Source organism: Pelodiscus sinensis, chromosome 9 (genome assembly GCF_049634645.1).
Source record: "Pelodiscus sinensis isolate JC-2024 chromosome 9, ASM4963464v1, whole genome shotgun sequence".
Lineage (NCBI taxonomy): Eukaryota > Metazoa > Chordata > Testudines > Trionychidae > Pelodiscus > Pelodiscus sinensis.
In genome coordinates, this window is record NC_134719.1 from 35,644,729 (window position 1) to 35,664,732 (window position 20,004).

A 20,004-nucleotide genomic window follows, 5' to 3' on the forward strand; every position below is an offset into this window, starting at 1 on the left:
CCTAGCTTGCGCTCATCTCACAGCTTTGCTGACCCTGCAACAGCAGCACCACGTGTTATGACTTGGCATGTGAGGTTGTAGCATTGCTCATGTTTGACCCTGTTTTCCCTATTCTAATGCAGGGTCAGATGGGTCTAATTTGAGTTGCACTGTGAACTGGTATGCTCTCTGCCACAACACACAGCAAGCTGGACCTAGTTTCTGTGAGGCAAGAGCTGCTTCCGGGTGAGTCACAGACACACCAAAAAAGAGACAAACAGGCAAATCATGCTGTCTGTGACGTTTTCCGCCATGACAAACATGCAGTTTTAGCTATGACCATCTACTTTTCTACAAACCCCTGACGTGAAGAACACACACCCATTTACCTATCTCAGGGAGGGAAATCAAAAATCCATGTTAAAAATGCATTTTTGCCTCTCTGGAAAACAATAACCACTTGGTTTTTTTTCCATACTCTCCCAGCCTTGGCATCTCCAGTCACCATAGTTAAGGACAGGGCATTTACCAGTGGCTGAGCAGCTGAATATCCAGAGGGTGGAGAAACAGTAAACTCAGGGTGATATGTTTGGAGATCTCATTGCAGACTTCCTGTCCCCCAAATAGAAGCAGTGGAGAGCTGGAAGTTAATTTTGAGGTCAGAAAAGCAACCATCTTGAGAGAGTTGTAGTGACCAGTGACACTGTAGTGAGAGGGACAAGCAGAGTCAACTCCTGGAGGCAGCATGGAAGCAGAATGCTCTGTGGAGCTCATACTGTCTGGCCCACTGTAGTGAGGTGGGTTGGCATCTCTCTGATCTGGAAGGAGAAGGCTGCCTTACTGTACCCTGGTGGGCAGAGGGCCCACACTGCTCTTACCGTGCTCCCCTTCCAAAGCAGAGAGGCATAGCTGGAAATATAAAGGATGAAGATGAGGGCTCAGTTAGAGCCCACCACTGAAGGAGACCGATGCTCCTCCCAGTCTCCTGTATGGGGAGATTGTTGCCAACCTGAAGAAGGACAATGATTGGCTTGGACTGCCTAGACCACTGACCCAGAAGAAGCTGATGATTTGTCAGGATTGTCTGGACCCCAGACAGACTTAGATCCTGAGAAGCTGTTTGTGTTATCAGGACCCTCCATACTGATCAGGACAATCTCGAGACCACAGGTATGCCTAGAGGAGTATGTGTGGCCCAGGATCAGCAAGGCCCCGAGGCTAGCCATTTTGCCATCTGAGGGGCATCAGTGTGTTGCGGTGAAGATTCCCTAATGATCAGGAGTGAATTAGCATGTTGTGATGTGATGTGGACTCCTGCTGACTAGGTGGCAAACCAGTCTCCCTGGGTTGGGGCATAGTAGAGCAAGTGGGTCTGCACTCCTCCTGCCATCCAGCTCGTGGGTGGCAGTCTTTCCCTCCTCATAGCCTAGGCTGAATTGTTTCTGCACTGCCTGCAACTAGGTTGAACTTTTTAACTTTTCTGTTGCACTCTGAACCAGAGTTGGAGCTAAACTGTGGCTACTCTGCCTAATACGAGGCCTGAGTAGATGGCCTTTGTTTAATGTTCCGTCTGGACCTGAGCCTAAAGGACAAACATCACCCAAATCAAACCACTTACAAACTGGGTTGTATAGCATCATTCTACACAGGGCAGAGTTAAAGTTGCATAGATGGTTCCACATCCATTATTGCAATAACTATTGACTACTTTTTTGCAGTAAATACTATCAGGGTGTATCCATTTTTGAAGGTGGTTTGAATTGTTTTATGGCTTTATTCCATACTTCCTGATTGTTTTAGTTTTGAAGTGGGTGGTGTTTGCCCTAAGCAACTGTAACTGTACTTAGTGATTTTTGATGCTTTTGTGTTACCAACATTTATTGTGGCACTCGTTACCAAAAAACCGGGCACCTCACAATAATTGCTTGCCTCTACCTTATATCAAGAAGCTAGAGGCTCTCCTTCTCTAGCCATTTGACCGCTCTCTGCAGAGTAGAATGAGTGAATTCCTTATAATTATTGTTTAGATAAGTTTTTTGTTTATATGTATGTTGCACCTTGCTTTGTAAAAAGTGAGATGATGGCTTGACTTGTTCTCTTGTACTCTTAGGGTGTGTGTGTGGGGTCTGGTGGAAAAGAGGGGTCAGGAACAGGCTGCAGATAGGGTTGCAGGTTCTGTGAGGAAGGCTGCAGGAGTGGTGGGAGCAAAAGATTGGGGTACCTACTAGGCACAGCTGTCTTTGTGTAGCTTTACAATGCTCCCTCCACTCTCCTCCCAGCACTTCCATTAGCCAATGGGAGCAATGTGGGGGAGAGGGCACTGCCTGCTGGAAGCATTTCCGTGTTGCTTCCTCCTCTCTGCCAGGCCAAGCCTGCTGTTGCCTTGATCAGACCTGTGAGGCTCTGGGATCCATCCACTCTAGGGATGTAATAGTGTAACCCATTAAACAATGAATCGCTAAGCAAAAGCTTATCGGTTAATGATATAGACTACCCTCTTCCCACCCATGCCAGTAAATTATTTTAGCAGGCTGGCCTGCAGTCTGGCTCAGTTCCAGCTTGCGCCAGGTCGGGGAGCTCAGATTGCCTCCCTCCCCCTCCCCCCTTACACAGGGGCTGCTGCAACCCCATGCTGTTTCCTGTTTATCAGAGGTAGCAGCACTGGGTGACAGGCAGCTAGTCCACAAGGGGAGCTGTTTTTAAACTGGCTCCCCTTGTGGACCAGTTCCCGCCTGGCACCCTGCACTGCTGCCTCTGATAGAGAGAGAGGCTGCTGGCCCTGCCCCTGGGGACTATAGAATAGTTGACAGATAAGAATTCATGAGGTTACTCGACTATTCAATTAACCAATATTTAACCTACCATATCCACTCCCGTAGCAGGCTGGAACACCAGCACCAGTTTGCTGTGCTGGGGGGAAGGAGCACCTTAGCCTCAGACTCACAGGCTGAATCAAGGCAACCTGTGGGTTGAGTTCCCCACCCCTGTTGTAATTTAATCCACCTGGTGAGAATTCTTCTATCCATCTAGTACTGTCTACACTAGGGATTAAGTTGTTTTAACTGTATCACTTGGGTGTGGATTTTTCACACCCCTGAGTAACACAGCTGAGTTGACCTAACTTTTCTGTATAGACCTGCACTGAGACAGATGTCATTATAACAATTTCTGTCCAGTCTTTTCAAGGTTATCTCTGCAACTATTCTGAATCATTAGGGTTCTGTTAAAAAAATTAACTAAGACATTTTAATAGAAAAATACAGGCAGTCCCCGGGTTACGTACAAGATAGGGACTATAGGTTTGTTCTTAAGTTGAATTTGTATGGAAGTCGGAACTGGTACATATTGTAGGGGAAACTAGCCAAACATTTATCCAGAGCTCAGTTTTATTCTTCCACACCTCACTTCCCTCAGTCCTTTATTCTCAAGATGAGGTGTCTGCTGAGAAAAGCCGCTCTGCGTCTCCCTGGTCTGCTGGGGGGGGGGCGGGCACTAGCTTCGCGTCTCCCTGGTCTGCTGGGGGGGGGCGGGCACTAGCTTCGCGTCTCCCTGGTCTGCTGGGGGGAAGCAGCTAGTGCAGGGTTGCCTCACCCTGTTTGTAAGTAGGGATCCAATGTAAGTTGGATCCATTTAACCCGGGGACTGCCTGTACTGAAGTAGGTTCGACTTGCAAAGCCAAACATTAAAAAGATAGGAAAGCCACAACTGAGTCTCCTGACATATATAACTTACTTTTTTTTCTTCTCCTTGCAATCTTAACACTTTTCGGTATACAGGCAGTCCCCGACTTACGCGGATCCGACTTACGTCGGATCCGCACTTACGAACGGGGCTTTCTCGCCCCGGAGGTCGAGGTAGCGGATTGCTACCTGCGAGCTCCGGGGCGAGAGAGCCCCATTCATAAGCTGCTCCGGTGCCCCTGGTCTGCTGGAGACCGTCTCCAGCAGACCAGGGGCACCGGGCGGGTTCCCGCGCTTCTGAGGCTTTGCCAGAGCAAAGCCTCAGAAGCGCGGGAACCGCCGCTGCTGCCGCTTGGGTCCCGGTGCCTGTGGTCTGCTGGGGACGGTCCCCAGCAGACCACAGGCACCGGGTTTCAAGCGGCAGCAGCGGCGGTTCCCGCGCTTCTGAGGCTTTGCTCTGGCAAAGCCTCAGAAGCGCGGGAACCCGCCCCCTGCTGCCGCTTGGGTCCCGGTGCCTGTGGTCTGCTGGGAACGGTCCCCAGCAGACCACAGGCACCGGGACTGAAGCCGCAGCCGCGGGGGGGAGGGGTCCCGTGCCTCTGAGACTTTGCCAGAGCAAAGCCTCAGAGGCGCGGCACCCCGCTGCCGCTGCTGCTCTGCTCCCCGTGTCCCTGGTCTGCTGGGGGGGGCGCGGATAGTGTGCCCCCCCCCCAGCAGACCAGGCTTTTGTTTTGGACGCTGGAGCAGAGCAGCTGGGGCGCTGCGGATTGGTCCCGCAGCACCCGCTCTGGGCACTACTGGACCAACCCGGCAGCATCCCAGCTGCTCTGCCCCAGGTCCTGATTCAGCCGCTGCTGGTCAGTTTCAGCAGTGGCTGAATCAGGACGCCTGGGGCAGAGCAGCTGGGGTGCTGCTGGGTTGGTCCAGTAGCGCCGAGGGGTGCTACTGGAGCAACCCAGCAGCACCCCAGTTGCTCTGCCCCAGGCGTCCCCAAGTCAGCCGCTGCTGAAACTGACCAGCGCTGACTACAGGAAGCCCGAGGCAGAGTTGCTCTGCACCAGGCTTCCTGGAATCAGCACTCATCAGTTTCAGCAGCAGCTGACTTGGGGAAGCTTGGGGTTCTTAAGTTGAATCTGTACGTAAGTCAGAACTGGCGGTCAGTTTCAGCAGCGGCTGAATCTGGACGCCAGTTCCGACTTACATACAGATTCAACTTAAGAACAAACCTACAGTCCCTATCTTGTACGTAACCCGGGGACTGCCTGTAATGCTTTGGCTGAACAAAGCAAAGTCCTAAATTCAGTGTGATGGCATAGATCTTTCAGTTGGTCTGTCTGTAGTGTATTAACTTTTGAATGCTGACTAATTCCAAGGTAGAGCTGCCCATACATAACACATCCTGAATCTTGGCAGAGGTTAGACTAGATGATCCTTCCAGTCCCTTCTGACCCTATGGTAATATGAGTGCAAAATTTCAGGGAATTCTAGAAATCAGTGATCAGAAATCTGTTGATTTTAGTGCAAACTGGAGAAAGTGAAAGGGGAAAATGGGGGAACACACAGCCCTTGTATTTGGCAGCATCAGCATCTTCGGGAACCTCTGTAATTCTCTTTAACTTGTTGATGGCAGCTAACAACACATTCCAGCATAAAAATATCTCCCATGGAGCTCTATACAGCCTCACATTACAGTTTAAAATGTATAATGGACTTGTCTCCCGCACAGAAACAAAAATGGTAATGGGGGTTCCTCTGAACCTCTGATCAGGGAAGAATGTGGGACCGTGTTAGAAGAGAAACAGGGAAGCATGTATAGCCTTTGGCATGGGAGGGAAATGGCTGATAATGGTAGGGGAGTACAAAGCCCCTGGCATAGATGGGGAGATAAGGGGCATACAGAGCACTTGACATGGAGTGAGTAGGAGTGCATCCATGAAATAAGAGTGAATGGGAGGATGGCACCCAGGACCGTCCCTAAAGGGAATGCGTGACTCGATGCAGTCCCCCTGCCCCAGGCTCCACCCTCTCTTCCAAACATCCCTCCTGCCCCCACTGCACCCTTCCCCTGAGACATGTGACCCAGGGGATTACTTGGAGGGGCCTGGAGTGGGGCAGACACAGAACTTGCTTCCTCCTGGGCCCCACACTTGCCACAGCAGCAGGAGCTGGACCTACTCTGCCTGTCTCCCACTGCAGCAGTGGGAAGGAGAGAGCCCCAGCCTGTTCCCCTGAGGTTTCTCTGCTTGCCGCTGCCACAGTGAAGTTGAGCACATCAGGTTGGGATATGACGGTGGGGTGAAGCAGGCTGCTGTTTTCACTTCTCATGGCTCCCATTGACATGGTTAGTATGGGAGTGGAGATGTCCAACCTTTGTTATTGCATGTTCCAGTCCCATCCATAGGACTATTGAGGTGATGAGGAATGGAGGAAAGCAAAAAGCCACTGCTGTGTGCAGTTAGCTTGGCCTGCAGAAGTTGCAAAGTATTCATGTTCTTCTGTCAAGATGTTTTTTACATCACTATCATGATTTTACTTGCATCCAAGTCTTTGTGGTTTTTCTGCTCCCTGTCTGATTTCACTGTCACAACTTTTGCAGCCTCATCTGCATGCTCTCAGTTTCTGGGGTCAGCTGAACTAATATTCTGTCTTCTGGGTACCTCTTTGATAGCCCTTAAATCTGAAAAGTCATTTTCATTTATGCACGCCGTTTTGACATGAGCAACTATATCTATGATCCTCTTTGAATGCAAGAGGTAGTCTTGGAATAGTGGAAAACAATATTTTTCTAAACCCAAATATACTTTGTCACAATGTAATACAGTATTGCTTACAACCACCAGTCTTGATGACTGATTTTCAGGGTATTCTTTGGTCTTTGAAGCCACTGAGCATGTAACCACAGTTCCCACAGAAAGCTTTACAATAGAATAGTAGAACTTGGGTTAGTGCCAGTGTGTACCAAGCTGAAGAAATGAGGCTGTTAAGGAGGGGAGAATAAAGAAACAAAGCAACCCTATAGCAGTCAGCCTTGAGAACAGGAGTGGGCAATAATTTTTGAAGAGGGGCTACATCACAAATTTCACAAGTGGCTGTGGGCCAACCCGGAAGGGGCAGAGTTGAGAGCTACCCTACCAGGAACTTTGCTTGGCCTGGGGGGGTCCCTGCCCCTGACTTCTGGCCAATGGAACGGACCTGGAACAGATGGGAGGATGCTGTGGGCTAGCCTCCTTTACAGAGTTGTCTGAAGTGGAGGCTTAGAATTCACATAACAGGGCTCGCAGCTCCTGGCCCCCGCTGCTAACCTGTTGCCTGGCAGTTACCCAGCAGGCACAAGCCCTTTGAACAGAAGCAGTTGAAAGGGATCACGCCTCCCGGGCAACTCCCAGGCAATGGGCCAATGGACCGAGAGCCCTTTCAATTGCTTCTGTTTAAAGGGCTTGTGCCTGCCAGGTGTTTGCCAAGCAGCACAGCTCCCAGCACCTCTAGCACATTGCCTGGGAGACAGGACGTGTGAGCCCTTTTAACTGCTCCTATTTAAAGGGCTCTTGTGTTTCCTGAAGCTGCCAGGCAACATGTTGCCCGACAGGCACAAGAAAGGTGCGAGCCCTTTAAATAGAACCAGTTAAAAGGGCTCTCACGTCTCTGGCTCCTAGGCAATGTGCTGGGGGTGGGGCCTGGAACTGCCTCGTGGGCCGGATCAAAGCCCTAGTCAGGCTGGATCTGCCCACTGAGAGGCTATTGTCCACCCCTGCTTTAGAGGTAAGTTTGTAATAGACTTCCAGAAACACAGCTTTTCATCCTCAACAGAATTCCCCTATATCTAAGACCCAAAACTTTTACTAGTTAAAATGACAATGGATTCATTTATTTCTGTTGGGTCAGTTTCTTTTTATTATTTAATGAAATTTACATTTCCCTGGGTGTTTTTCATTTTATGGGTTGGTTATGAAATGAACATTTTCTTGTCATTGCTGTAATGTTCATGGAATGCATGACTTGTGAAACACTGAACCTTAACTTATCACTGTTTCATCTCTCCTGTGTCACTGGACCAGGTATTGGTATAATTAAAAAGGCAAAGCCACCAGACTCCTTGTTGTTTAAGGCTGTCTAGTTCTCCCTGCTCTGATTTGCAGATTTCCATTACCTTAATTTTTAACTTCCCTTTTCCTCTGACCTTCCCTTTTCTGAAGTTGAGTTCTTTTTCTTCTGTTTGGCCCATGATGACACACATGGATCCTTGCATTAAAGATTTTTTACAACTTACATTTAGTTCTGGGCCCTATTTCATTGCAACGAACCCAGAGCTTTCAAGTGCAAGTGTTGGGAGAGGAAGGAGTGCTGCTGTAGCCTTGGCAGGATGGTTGGATACATTATAGCCACTTTAATAGCCACCCAACAGAACATTGGTGCTGCTGTTTGTGCCTCCCTTCCATCCTCTCTTTGCCTGCTACTTCTAATATCTCATTTTGAGTTCCTATCTGCAAATACAGGCTGTCACAAACTCAGGGCCTCTGCAAAAAATGTGTTTTGGGACTAATGAATTTATTGAGAAATGAAAACTACCTTAATTTGTGTTTATGCTCTGAACTTTGTGTGTACTTGAATGTTTCCTTTATTGTGTTTGTTTCGTGTGTGCTTTCTGGATGCTTGCCATCTTTCTTCTTTGCCAGTAACTTAATATTTTTATATGCCAAAGTAGTCTGTTCTAGAAATATGGGAGAGGGAGTGACTTTGTACTTTAAATGAAGGACTGTTGTTAGCGCACAAGTTTTATAAACTATTTTGAGGGGAAAAAAGTTCTTCAGAAATCTGGTTTCAAGAAATCTAATTGCTTCCATAAAAGGTTTATCTAAAATAATAATCTCTAGTATAATAAAATTGTCAAATACCATACAAAACATGTTGGTTCAGCTACTGTATATGGAGTGAAACATCAAGGCTAAAATGACTGGATTTTTTACTTGTGCTTGGGCACATATCTTTCAGTCTTAGTGGAGCAACTGCAGATATGCTTGAAGAGTCTTCATTTGTTAGACAAAGATCCCAGCAATGTATGCTCTATGTTGTTTTCTATACTATAAAGTCCCAGGTTTAGTATCCTAAAGTGAAAAAAGTTGTAATGTTTTTATTTTGAGATGAAGGGTGTTCTCATGGCTAAGGCAGTGGTTCTGAGAAAATAGAATTCAGTTTCCAGCTTTGCCATAAGTGTCCCTTAGGTAAGCCAGTTAATCTTTCTGTGCCTCAGTTCCATCTCCCTCTAAAATGGAGGATAACCACACTTCCCATCCCTTAACGGTGGTTCAGAAGATGGATCTATTAATAGGTCTAGGGTACTAAGATACTATAGTGATGGGAATGCCAGGTAAATGCTTAGCTTGATGTTCTCCAGTAATATAAAAGCTTTAGAGGGCTAGCCGAGTTAGTCTATAACTGGAAAAACGTAAAAAAAAAAAAAAACCCCGAATACAGGCAGTCCCCGGGTTACGTACAAGATAGGGACTGTAGATTTGTTCTTAAGTTGAATTTGTATGTAAGTCGGAACTGGTACATATTGTAGGGGAAACTCTAGCCAAACATTTCTCCAGAGCTCAGTTTTATTCTCCCACATCTCACTTCCCTCAGTCCTTTATTCTCAAGCTGAGGTGTCTGCTGAGAAAAGCCGCTCTGCATCTGCCTGGTCTGCTGGGGGGGGCGCTAGCTTCGCGTCTCCCTGGTCTGCTGGGGGGAAGCAGCTAGTGCAGGGTTGCCTCACCCTGTTTGTAAGTAGGGATCCGATGTAAGTCGGATCCATGTAACCCGGGGACTGCCTGTAGTCTAGTAGCACCTTAAAGACTAACAAAACATGTAGATGGTATCAAGAGCTTTCTTGGGCAAAAACCCACTTTTTCAGATGATTGGAGTATTAAAAGTCCAGATCCAAGAATAAATACTTAGAATACTTACAGCCAACTCTATTAGGCTCATGTAGCATGGACACTAATTGACAAACATTTTTTTTCTCAATTTTTCCCCTTCTCTTTCCCTCCACATCCCCTCTCTTTCTCTATTTATTTGCAACCTGGACCCCTTTACTCCATCTGAAGAAGTGGGCTGTGCCCATGAAAGCTCATGATACCATCTACATTTTTTGTTAGTCTCTAAAGTGCTTCAGGACTATTCATTTTTTTTTAATTTTTTCCAATAGTATAGTTGGTAATACTTTTAAGATTTACAGGTATAAATATAGAAAATTAATGGAAATGTGCTTAGAATCTTGGAAATCTGGACTAATAGATTCAGCAAATTAGTCAATTTAATTTGGTAATTATGTGATACAAATTAAAAGATTAATGTCTAGTATTCGTTAAAGCTGTTAATCAGACTTTTGTAACATAGGCAAAAACACAATTCCCTTAATCTTTCTAAAAGATAACAGCATCAGATGAGACTTGTTACTGCTTGTTTAGTTCTATCTATGCCTAAGTATAAACAAACTGACCAGAAATTCTGAGCTAGATTATGGTATAGGTGCATAAACTACAATTACAACTCTCATATTTCATAAGATGCTTTACTGTAAAATGTATGTATTGTACTACATAAATGCTATTTTGAGAATCCCGTTGCTTATTAGAACTTTCTAAAGAGGCCAAGATTTTGCAAAATTAAATATAAAAAATGTTAGAGAAAAGCTAAATAAAATCCTCTCTTCCTCCACAGTACGAAAAATGAAAAACCAACGTTGCAGAACAATGAGGTAATTATTTCTCGTTATTTTTGTATTTTAAATAATACCAATAAAATGTGGTTTAAATTTAATTAATCCTCTTCTTCCAAAAAATGAACTCTTTGTACTCTTTCCAAATCTGAGTGATAGCAGTTGTACAACTAGTGCAGTTTAGGAGGATGCGTAGTGGTGATTGGTTTCTAGATTTGATTACTGGATATTTTTGGCTTTTAAGTACTGAAACTACCAGACTTCAATGCCTTCAGATCCTTTAAAGTTGATTTTTTCAAAGGGGAAAAAATATTTATGCCTTTTTGCTTTCATAAAGGTATATAAGCATGTCCTGAAAGGCTGGTTGGTTGATTTATTTATGTCTTTTATTAGATATTCAGATCTTGTGTGCTTGGGAAAACTATAATCACTGAAGTAGTGAAATTATAATAAGAAAAGAAAAACTGAAGTTGCATCTAAACTACATCCCTCTGTCAGCAGAGGGATGTAAATTAGACGTATTGAAAGTGCAAATAAAGCTGGGATTTAAATATCCCCCACTTCATTTGTATAATGGCGGCCGCCGCTTTTTTTGAAACAGGGCTTTTCGGAAAAGAAAACGAAAAAACCAAACACCCTGGTAGTTTAAACGTAGTGTTTTCTACTGATCCTGTCATTTAAACTGCTATGTTTTTCGAAAAGCCCCGTTTCGAGAAAGCGGCGGCTGCCATTATGCAAATTAAGCACGGGATATTTAAATCTCAGCTTCATTTGCACTTTCGATATGTCTAATTTACAGCCCTCTGCTGATAGAGGGGTGTAGTTTAGACGTAGCCTGAGAGAGAAAGGAGTTTCTTAGCTCCTGTAAAATTTTAATGTCTATTAAATGTTTACAGATTAAGCATGTTTACCAAAAAACTTCACTAATTAGAAGAGTAAAATGACACTCTTTCCCCTATTTCTAGGGCAGACCATCTTAGCATATTATCAATGGGTAGTAAAGTGCAATGTTGCAGGCATAGGCATGCACAGCACATTTCATTAGGGTGTGCACCCAAAGAATTTTTTTTAAATGTCCTTTGACCCCATTAGCCACACCTCTGACCCCCTGTTAACCATGCCCCTGACTCCCATTGATCACACCTCTGGAGGTAACACTCTCTGGGCAAGAGGGACACATGACCAGAAGTAAAAGGTGTCATGTGACCCCCCCTCTAAGGACTTTTCCCACCATCCTCCTACCAATAGGGATTAGTTTGCCCCCCCATCCCCAGCTTCCCCTCATGCAACTATCCTGCAGTTGCATTACCCCAATGTATGTGACATTAACTTGGGGGCGGAGAGGCTGGGGGAAGTGTTCCTTCTAAGAATTTCCTCCCATGAGCACAATGAATTTTGTGTTGTGCACCAGTACTGAGTTCATGTGGCTTGTTTGGATGTGCCACTGTGGCACCCTAGTTATTAATAAATATCTCATAAACCTCTACCTTTTCCCTCTGCTGCCATGTCTCCTTCCCTTGCTCCATCGGCTCCCCTGGTGCCTGCTGCCCCCCCAAACCCTCACCCTCCTCTGCTGCCCTGACTCCTGCCCTCAGCCTTCCTGAGAACTGCCCTCCTCTACCAGCCCTTCTCTCCCCCTTGTGCCACTCCTCCAGTAGCCCCATTCTGATCATGTGAGCTACCCCTCCTCATCCCCTCTCCTAACACCTTCCTCTACACACCTGCCCTGCCTCTTTTCTCTGGTGCTGGTCCCTCCCCTGCAGGTGTCTGCCCTTCTGCTTCACCCCCAGAATCCCCTGGCACATGTACCTTCCCTTACCCCTGCACCCTCCTGGTGCCTCCCCCTTCCCTCACTGCCCCTGCCCCCGCCCCTTTTGCCCTCTTTTTCCGTGATGCCCACTCCCTCACAACCCTCATGCCCCTGTGTCCTCACACATGCCTTGCTCCGTCCCTGCCTACCTCATGCTCACCCCTTCTTTCAAGCCTTCTCCCAGCACCTCCCCCCCCAACCGCAATCCCAATGCCCCTACCCTCTCCTCTCCCAGCATCACCCTGTCCCCCCTCCTACTGACACCTCACCTCTTGCCCTTTCCCTCATTGTCTCCACTTGGGCCCCTGGCATGTCTCTTCTCTACCCTTCCCCTTTCTTCTCCTGACCTGCCCCCCTCCCCTCAGCACAAGCCCCTCCCCTCTCTTACCTTCAGCTTCTGCCTTCCAAATCGCGGGGCTGGAGTCAGAGCCATCCCAAGCTACAGGCTGGCCAGGTCCTAGCCCAGCACTCCACCGGGGTGCTGCGCAGTGCTGCCGGGCCGGGTGGAGCACCCCTGGGGCGCCATGCGGTACTGCTGGGACAGGCGGGGCCCAGGGCACAAAAATTGCTCGGGCCGGCCAGTGTTTGTAGTTGAGCCCCAGCTGCTTCTGGAGCTGGGCCATGTGGATTTAAAGTCCTGGGCCATGACATCACGCCACGCCCAGGCGTCTCCCCTCTCACCTGTTGCTCGGTGTTTGAGCATGCCGCGCATGCGCTCTCTCTGCCCCACAGTGCCCCGTAGATGGCCGTGGGGAATTTAAAGTGAGGGGCTGCAGCGCCCCATCACAAATCCCTCTCCTCCTCCAGCAGCTGCCCGAGACATTAGGGTGTGCCTGGGCACACCCAGCACACCCTGTGCACACGCCTATGGTTGCAGGAATAACAAAATGAATTTTAAAACAATTAACTTAGTGCAAAGCCTTAAAGCGCATACATTGTTTTATATCCTGTTTAAATAAATTTATCTTAAGTTGTTAGATCAGTTTAATTGTATTTTTATTTTTTTTCAAATGTAGATTCACCCTGAAATATAAAGAAAGTACACAAGTAAAACTGTGGAATTACCAGACTTGATATTTGAATTTTTTTAACGATTTTTTTGAAAGTGCGGGAGACTTCTTCAGGTTGTTAATGCAGTATTCAGGAGCAGCCAGGGTGATGGAGCGGCAGAAGCACATTTTAGATCTGGGGTGAGGAACCTGTGGTCCCTGGCTTGCCTGCAGCTGGCCCCCAGTATTGGGGAGTTTGTGCTGGCGCTCCTGCTATCCCCTCTACCGCGGGGCTGCAGCACACAAAATCTATTTGCCTGGGGGGTCAGCGGCCCCCAACCGAAAAAAGCTTCACCATCTCTGTTTTTGAAACTCTTTAACAAATATAAGGTCTATATATGTGTGACCTTGACAGTTAGGGCTGAGATGTATGCATTGGATCCAAGATCATCTTGTACCATAAGATGAGATAATTTATTAAACTTTTCTATTGTGATGTTTTTAAATTGTGCAATAGATAATCTAGCTATAGCAAAGGAATGGCTAGAAAGATTCTGGACCCAGTCTTGTTGAATTGACTACAGCGGGAGCAGGATCCAGCTGCTTTACCATGAATACATTTTATGACCTGAGAAAAATGCCTTTGCTCTTGATAGCTGGGGACAGATCTTTGTCTTGTTTACATTATTGTAAATCCAGTGTAATACCATTAGCTTTTAAGTTACTGCAATATCACATTTTGTGTGGTAGAAGCAGATTGTAAAATGATGACCTTTTCCTATCAAAGTGCTTTCCAAAGTTGAACCAGCATTACAAGTTTGGCCACATTCCTTTAACAACCCTGCCTATAAACTTAGTACACTTGATATTTAAAGCGATCATCACTAATTTTCTTTCAATTTTCAGTGTGAAAAAATGACATAATTATAATACTTTTTAAAAGACAAAATCCCCTTGAAAGTTCATAATTTTCACCAGGGGTAACTGCTGACAAAGGACATGGGGGGGGGGGGGGGGGCAGAGGAAAGAGTGGCCACTTAACCCCTGTTGTGATTCCTCCCAATGCCACCACTAGCCTGGGGGACAATCAGAATAACCCCCTCTCCATTGCAGGACCCCTCCTCTGCTTCGCCTCTTCCCTGGAGCGATGGGGCTCAGGGGATTAGTGGGTGAATTGCACCAGCAGCAGGAGTTGACAACTTCCCCTCCACATTCAGTGACAGTGGAACACAGCCTCTGCCCCTGGCTCCTGGCTGCTTTGCTTCCTGTTGGTGAGTGTTGGGGAGCAGTCCTGCCCCTTTCCCTTAGCAACATGGCTCGAGGAGCAGAGCGAGCCAGGACCATATTATTGTTTTTCTCTGCCACTGCTGATGAGTGCAGGGACGGGCCCAAACCCTATTGCCAGTTCCAGCTCCCCTGCTAGTCCCACGGGCTGCACGGAGGTGTTGCCCCAGTGGGCTGCTGGCACCTTGCCCCTTCTGCCCTGTACCTTTTTAAGTCAAAATGTGTGTGTTTGATCTTAAAGTACAATGTAAATTAAGATGAGTTTGTAAGAGTTGCTGAAACTAGCATAAAACTTACTAAGTAAATGTCAAGGCCTGAAGTTGTGTGTGGGGAGGGGGGGGAGGGAGTTTGGGTTCTGCTTGGTTTTAATATTAGAAATTTGTGTCCTTTCTATCTTTGAAAGATTCTTTCACTGGAGACTTAGTAAAATTGACATTTTAAGAACAAAGCAAGTAAAGTTAGAGCTGGGAAGTGACATTTTCGTCACTGTTTGGCCTTTTTACGAATAGTATATTTCAGTTAATAACACTTCAGTGAGAATGTATGTCTTCAATGTTTTTCTTCCGTATCTTCAATTAGTATATGAGAATTTATGATAAACATGATTTAGCATATGGCATATCCTCCATCAGAACCAGAGAAGACTTGACCAGATGAAAGAAAGCTGGTGCACTGCTCTGAAAAAAAAATTGGCCATCTGGGGCACTTACCTGCAGGAGGAAAAGGCAAAGTTTTCCCAGTCTGTTCCTTGGGCTTTTTGTAGGTTTTTGCACTCGAAGCAGGCAGTTAAAGGGGTTGTGGTGGAGGGAGAGGGTTGGAATAGAGGGGAGGTTTCAGCTGCACTTACCTAGGTTGCTGAGGTTTTTTTTGTTCTTTTTGTTAACTTTACTCTCGCTCCCTAGTAAACAGCCTGCTCTCCCTCACAACTACCCAGGAGGGCAGAGGAGGGAGGGCACAGGCTGTGAACTTTGCCTCACTGCCTAGTCAGCAAAAAATTAAAAAAACCCTCAGCAACTGGTGTAAGTGTGGTTGCAGGCCCCCACCCCCTGAAATGGTGGCAGGGGGCTCCAGGCTGGCCAGTCCCAGATGTGTGTCTTCCCACCAGCCTTTCTAACCTGCCTTTGGTCTCCTCCCTCTCTCTTCCCCCCCCCCCCCCCCCGCACTCACACAACTCTCTGACCTGAGCTGCCTTCGCATACCCCCTGCCCTGAGCCCTCTTCTCAAATCCTGCTGCCATAGCCCCTCGTATATTCAAACCCTGACTTCTGAACCCCCCCCCCACTCCAATCTGCTGCCCTGAGCCCCCACTCATTTCCCCTAACCTTGACTCCTGCATCCCCAGTCCTAACTCGCACACCCAAATCCTCTGCCCTGAACCCCCACTCCACTTCACTCATAAATTTCTTACAGGTACTCTCCTATGGCCACCGCACCCGTAGCCCTCCCAAAGGGGAGGGGGCAGGTTGTGATAGTACAGTACCTGTAAGAAATTTAAGCTACTTCCACCCCTGGGCTTGACATTTCTGATACTTTGAACTGAAAAGTAAACAGAGAAGATAAAACACAAAACAAGAAACAACTTTGGTGCCCCTTTCCTACATTATAAAGAAACAGAGCACAAGCCCAATTTTTAAATTCAATTAAATTTTCAATTATTTGAAGGTCACCTTGAATTTTTTAATGCAATGTAAATAGTTAAAAATGTTTCCAGAAAAATTAAACATTTCACAAAAAGCAATTGTCATACATAATTTTTGCAACATACATCTAGATCTGTGTACAGTAGAGAAATTTACCATGCTAAAAAGTGTTTGGTTCTGGTCTGCTTGCAATTTGTTCTGTATCCATGTGTAAATGCTTTCAGAAAGTCTAACAAATGTGCTAAATATTGTTTGGCTGGTACTTCCATACAGCAGGGCTGTATACGATGCTTGCACCATTGAAAGTGATGGTATGGACACAGGCTAATGAAACTCAAGCAGTCCTCTGAATGTTTCAGTGCAGTTATCTTTTAGAAATCTCCAAATGTAGATGTGATTCAAACCTGCAAGAGCTGTTAACGTAATAGTGCATGGCTAGTATAGACACAATGAACTATTTGTATGTGATGCTATCAGTTTACTTACCAACTCTAGAGAAGCCCTGTGGTGAAGCCAGTTATCCAAGATAAATTGCTTGTTGCCTTGTCTGTTCACTGTATTTGTAAGCCACAATGCTGCAGACATTTGTGTGCATGCTTAAATTTATATACCACAGTATCTGCATTGACTTCTTACATGCAAAATGTCCTATAGAACAGAATCAGGGCTTTACTATTATTATATTTGCTTGATTTTTAGACAGATTTGTTGCTAATTTAGATAAAAATACTTATTTTATTAACATAACTAAAACTGATTCCATGCTGCACATTGACAATATTTTTTCTTTGTGATTTAATGAGCCTGAGTATTTTATATAGACTTAAACTTAATTATAGTTTCTGTCATACACTCTAAAAAGATTGAAAATAGTTAATAGTTTATTTTCCAAATGGCTTTTGTTATTTTACATTTGACAGATGTAATTTGTACTCATTTCGGGTGAGTCTTGAAATGAACCTTTTTGTTAGTATCTTTTGCTCTATATCATCCATTTTAATCTTAAAGTAACTTAAAAAAAAACAGATAAACTGGTCTGACACTAATGGAGCCCAGCGTGAAGGATCAGTATTCACATAAACTATTGTTTTTTCTCTAACTCTTTGACAAGAGGGACTGTATTTTTAAAAAATACTGTATGATCAAGGTGATGCTGTCTATTAGAATCTAGCAGTTTCGAGATGACAAATGTGAGGCCTATTCTTTACTTTTTAAAATTACTCTTAGCTATATGAAGTATTGAACAACAATTTTATAAATCATGGCATGTACTTCAGGTACATTGTAGCATATCTGCTTAACTTCATACAAATGATGTACATTTTTTTGTCTCATGTTGTACATGCTTTGTAGAAAGAAGTGAAGAAAGAGCGAGCAGTGGTGGACAGAGTATTTGTTGCAAGAATATGTCGAATCTTGAAAATAATGGTCCCTAAAACATTTTGTAAAGAGGTAAGCATGCCATGCTGTTACAAATAAAAATGATCAAACTTCTGATGTAGCTCTTCGTTGTAATGATAGCTCTGAAAACACAGAATAATTGTTCTCTGACTTGTATTGAACTAGAAAAATAAAAGCCTAATGATTTTTTATGAAATTTTAGAAATTCAGGTTCACAGTTACATAATTTTAAAATTAAATAGTTATTTAGTATGATCATTAAAACACAAGCCATTGAGCTTCACTTAGTAACTTCTGCACTGAGCCCAGTAATTTGTGGTTGAGTCATAGAGTATCTTTTAGAGGGAATGCTGGTGTTGATTTACTATATATGGTGGAGAATTGATTACCTTTCTTGACAATTCCTTCCAATGATAACCTTCACTGTGAATTGTGGGCTAGCTTTTGGTGGCCGAGCTCTGCCTACTAGAGTGCCATTTTGGTCAAAATCAATAGGTGTCTTCCTAGGAAAATTGTTTAGACTAGAATTTTCAAGATAAAACTCTTTGTATGCACCAGTTGTGAATTGCCAGACATCAAACTTGTATGTTCTGTAAACATCTGAAGATATTTTTGGGATGAAAGTACTGAAGTACAGAAATTGGAGACTGATTACAAATTGTATCATTTGGCTTTCTAGGCTTCAGTTGTCCCTAAATCAGGATAGGGTAATTATATGGCAGGCCACCAATGTAGGGTTTGGGGTAGAGGGTTGGAGTGCTAGAAGGGACTTAGAGTTGGGGTGCAGGAGGGATTTGAAGTGTGGGCCCTGGCCATATACCTCTTTCCTTGGCAGCAGTGCAGCAGGGCTAAAACATGTTTTCCCCCCTCCCTGGTTTTGTCCTGTGCCACTGTTGGAAGTGGCTAGCATGTTTGGCAGTAGCTTCTGGGTATGGAGGGGTGGGGCAAGTGGCTCAGTGTGCTGCTCTTGTCTGCAGGCACCCCATTCACAGCTAAAGGAGCTGCGAGTATGGTGCCTGCTGGTGATAGCCACGTGCAGAGCCCTCTATCCCTACCTGCCCTGTTCAGGAGTGGCAGAGGGTCATGGGAGGGGGTAGTCTGCCTTAGCCCCTCTGTGCCACTGGACTGGTAATCTGAAAGGCAGGATTAAAAGCCCTACTGGACTAGATGCAACCCTCAAGCTGTAATTTACCTACCCCTGCACTAACTTATTAAATTTGGTACATAAACTTGTTCCTTGACACTTCTACATTTTCTTTCATTTTGTTAGTACAGTATACTTATGCCATGTGTGGTGTACAGCTTTCAGTTGGATAAAAGTAGTAACGTATAGTAGCTTTTAGAAAGCTGAAAAGTAACCTCTTCCACAAGAGATCTTCCTGATAAGTGTAGTAATTGACTTTTGTTATAAAAACATTTAACATATTAGAATCTGTTCTATAAATTGAACAAAATTATTTCCCTTGAAAAGGAGTGGGAAATTTCTTCCTACCTGATAATTTTTCATTAGGTGAGCTTTTAATTTTTGTGTTGTCATTACTAAACATTGAATAATTGCTTTGCTTAATTTGTATTAGACAGGTTATTTGATGCTTATTGCTGTTATGCTGATAGTACGCACATATTGTGATATTTGGATGATTCAAAATGGAACAGTCATTGAAAGGTACCTGTAAATTATTTATGTAGCTATTTTTAAATATCTTGTTTCTTTGTTCAATGTTATGATGGTAGTGAAAGGCAAGTTTTTTGATAAACATGAAATGTCTAAGCAAAATAATATGAAATAACATTGTATATGAATATCTGCAACACTGTTTAAATGATAATACTTTTAAAAGAAAAACATAAAACTATACTTATCATAGGTGCCATCTTTGTCTGGACAACCCCCCACTCTGCCCCAAGCTACACCATCTCCTGATCCCTTCGCTCAAGTCCTTACCCGGTCCTGCCTCTTCCTGCCCTGCCTCTTTCCTCCCCTGAATGCACCTACTCATTGCTCCTCCACCTACCTCCCAGAGCTTCTTGTGTACCACAGAACAGCTTATTGCAGTGGGTTGAAGTCTTTAGGAGGGAGGAATTGATTTTCTGGCAGGCAGGAACTGCTAGAGGGGAGAGGGAGAGCTAGCTGCAGGTGGGTATTACGCATTCATTAATTTTTTTTTGTTACTGCTCCAGCCCTGCATCTCCCAGAGTCAGAAACTGACACTTTTCAGCAGTATTACCACCTAACCTTGTTGTTCCTAATTTTGTAGTTGTGCTTTCTATTTTTTTCCTGGGGGTAGAACTTTGTGCTTGCCTCTATTGAATTTCCTCTCTTTTTGACTTCAGACCAACTGTCCAATTTGCCATTTTGATTTCTGATTTAATCTAGTCTTCTAAAGTTCTAGGAACCCCTCTTAGCTTTGTGTTAACTGCAGATTTTATGAGCATACTTTCCATTCCACTATTCAAGTAACTAGCCAATTAGCCCATCATGAGACGGAATTTTCAGGTCTCTCCTCCACGTCGGTCTTCT

At 44.9% G+C, this 20,004-nt stretch overlaps 1 protein-coding gene across 2 annotated transcripts in view; it reads left to right on the forward strand.

Annotated features, from left to right (window-relative positions):
• The window catches only part of ABCD3 (ATP binding cassette subfamily D member 3), a 56,932-nt gene that overhangs the window by 5,317 nt on the left and 31,611 nt on the right, over positions 1–20,004 (forward strand). For both annotated transcript variants that reach the window (XM_075936566.1, XM_025180218.2), the window contains exons 2-4: positions 10,362–10,398; positions 17,436–17,534; positions 19,061–19,149. In XM_075936566.1, the coding sequence (XP_075792681.1) occupies positions 10,362–10,398; positions 17,436–17,534; positions 19,061–19,149 (225 nt within the window). The remainder of the gene's footprint in view (positions 1–10,361; positions 10,399–17,435; positions 17,535–19,060; positions 19,150–20,004) is intronic.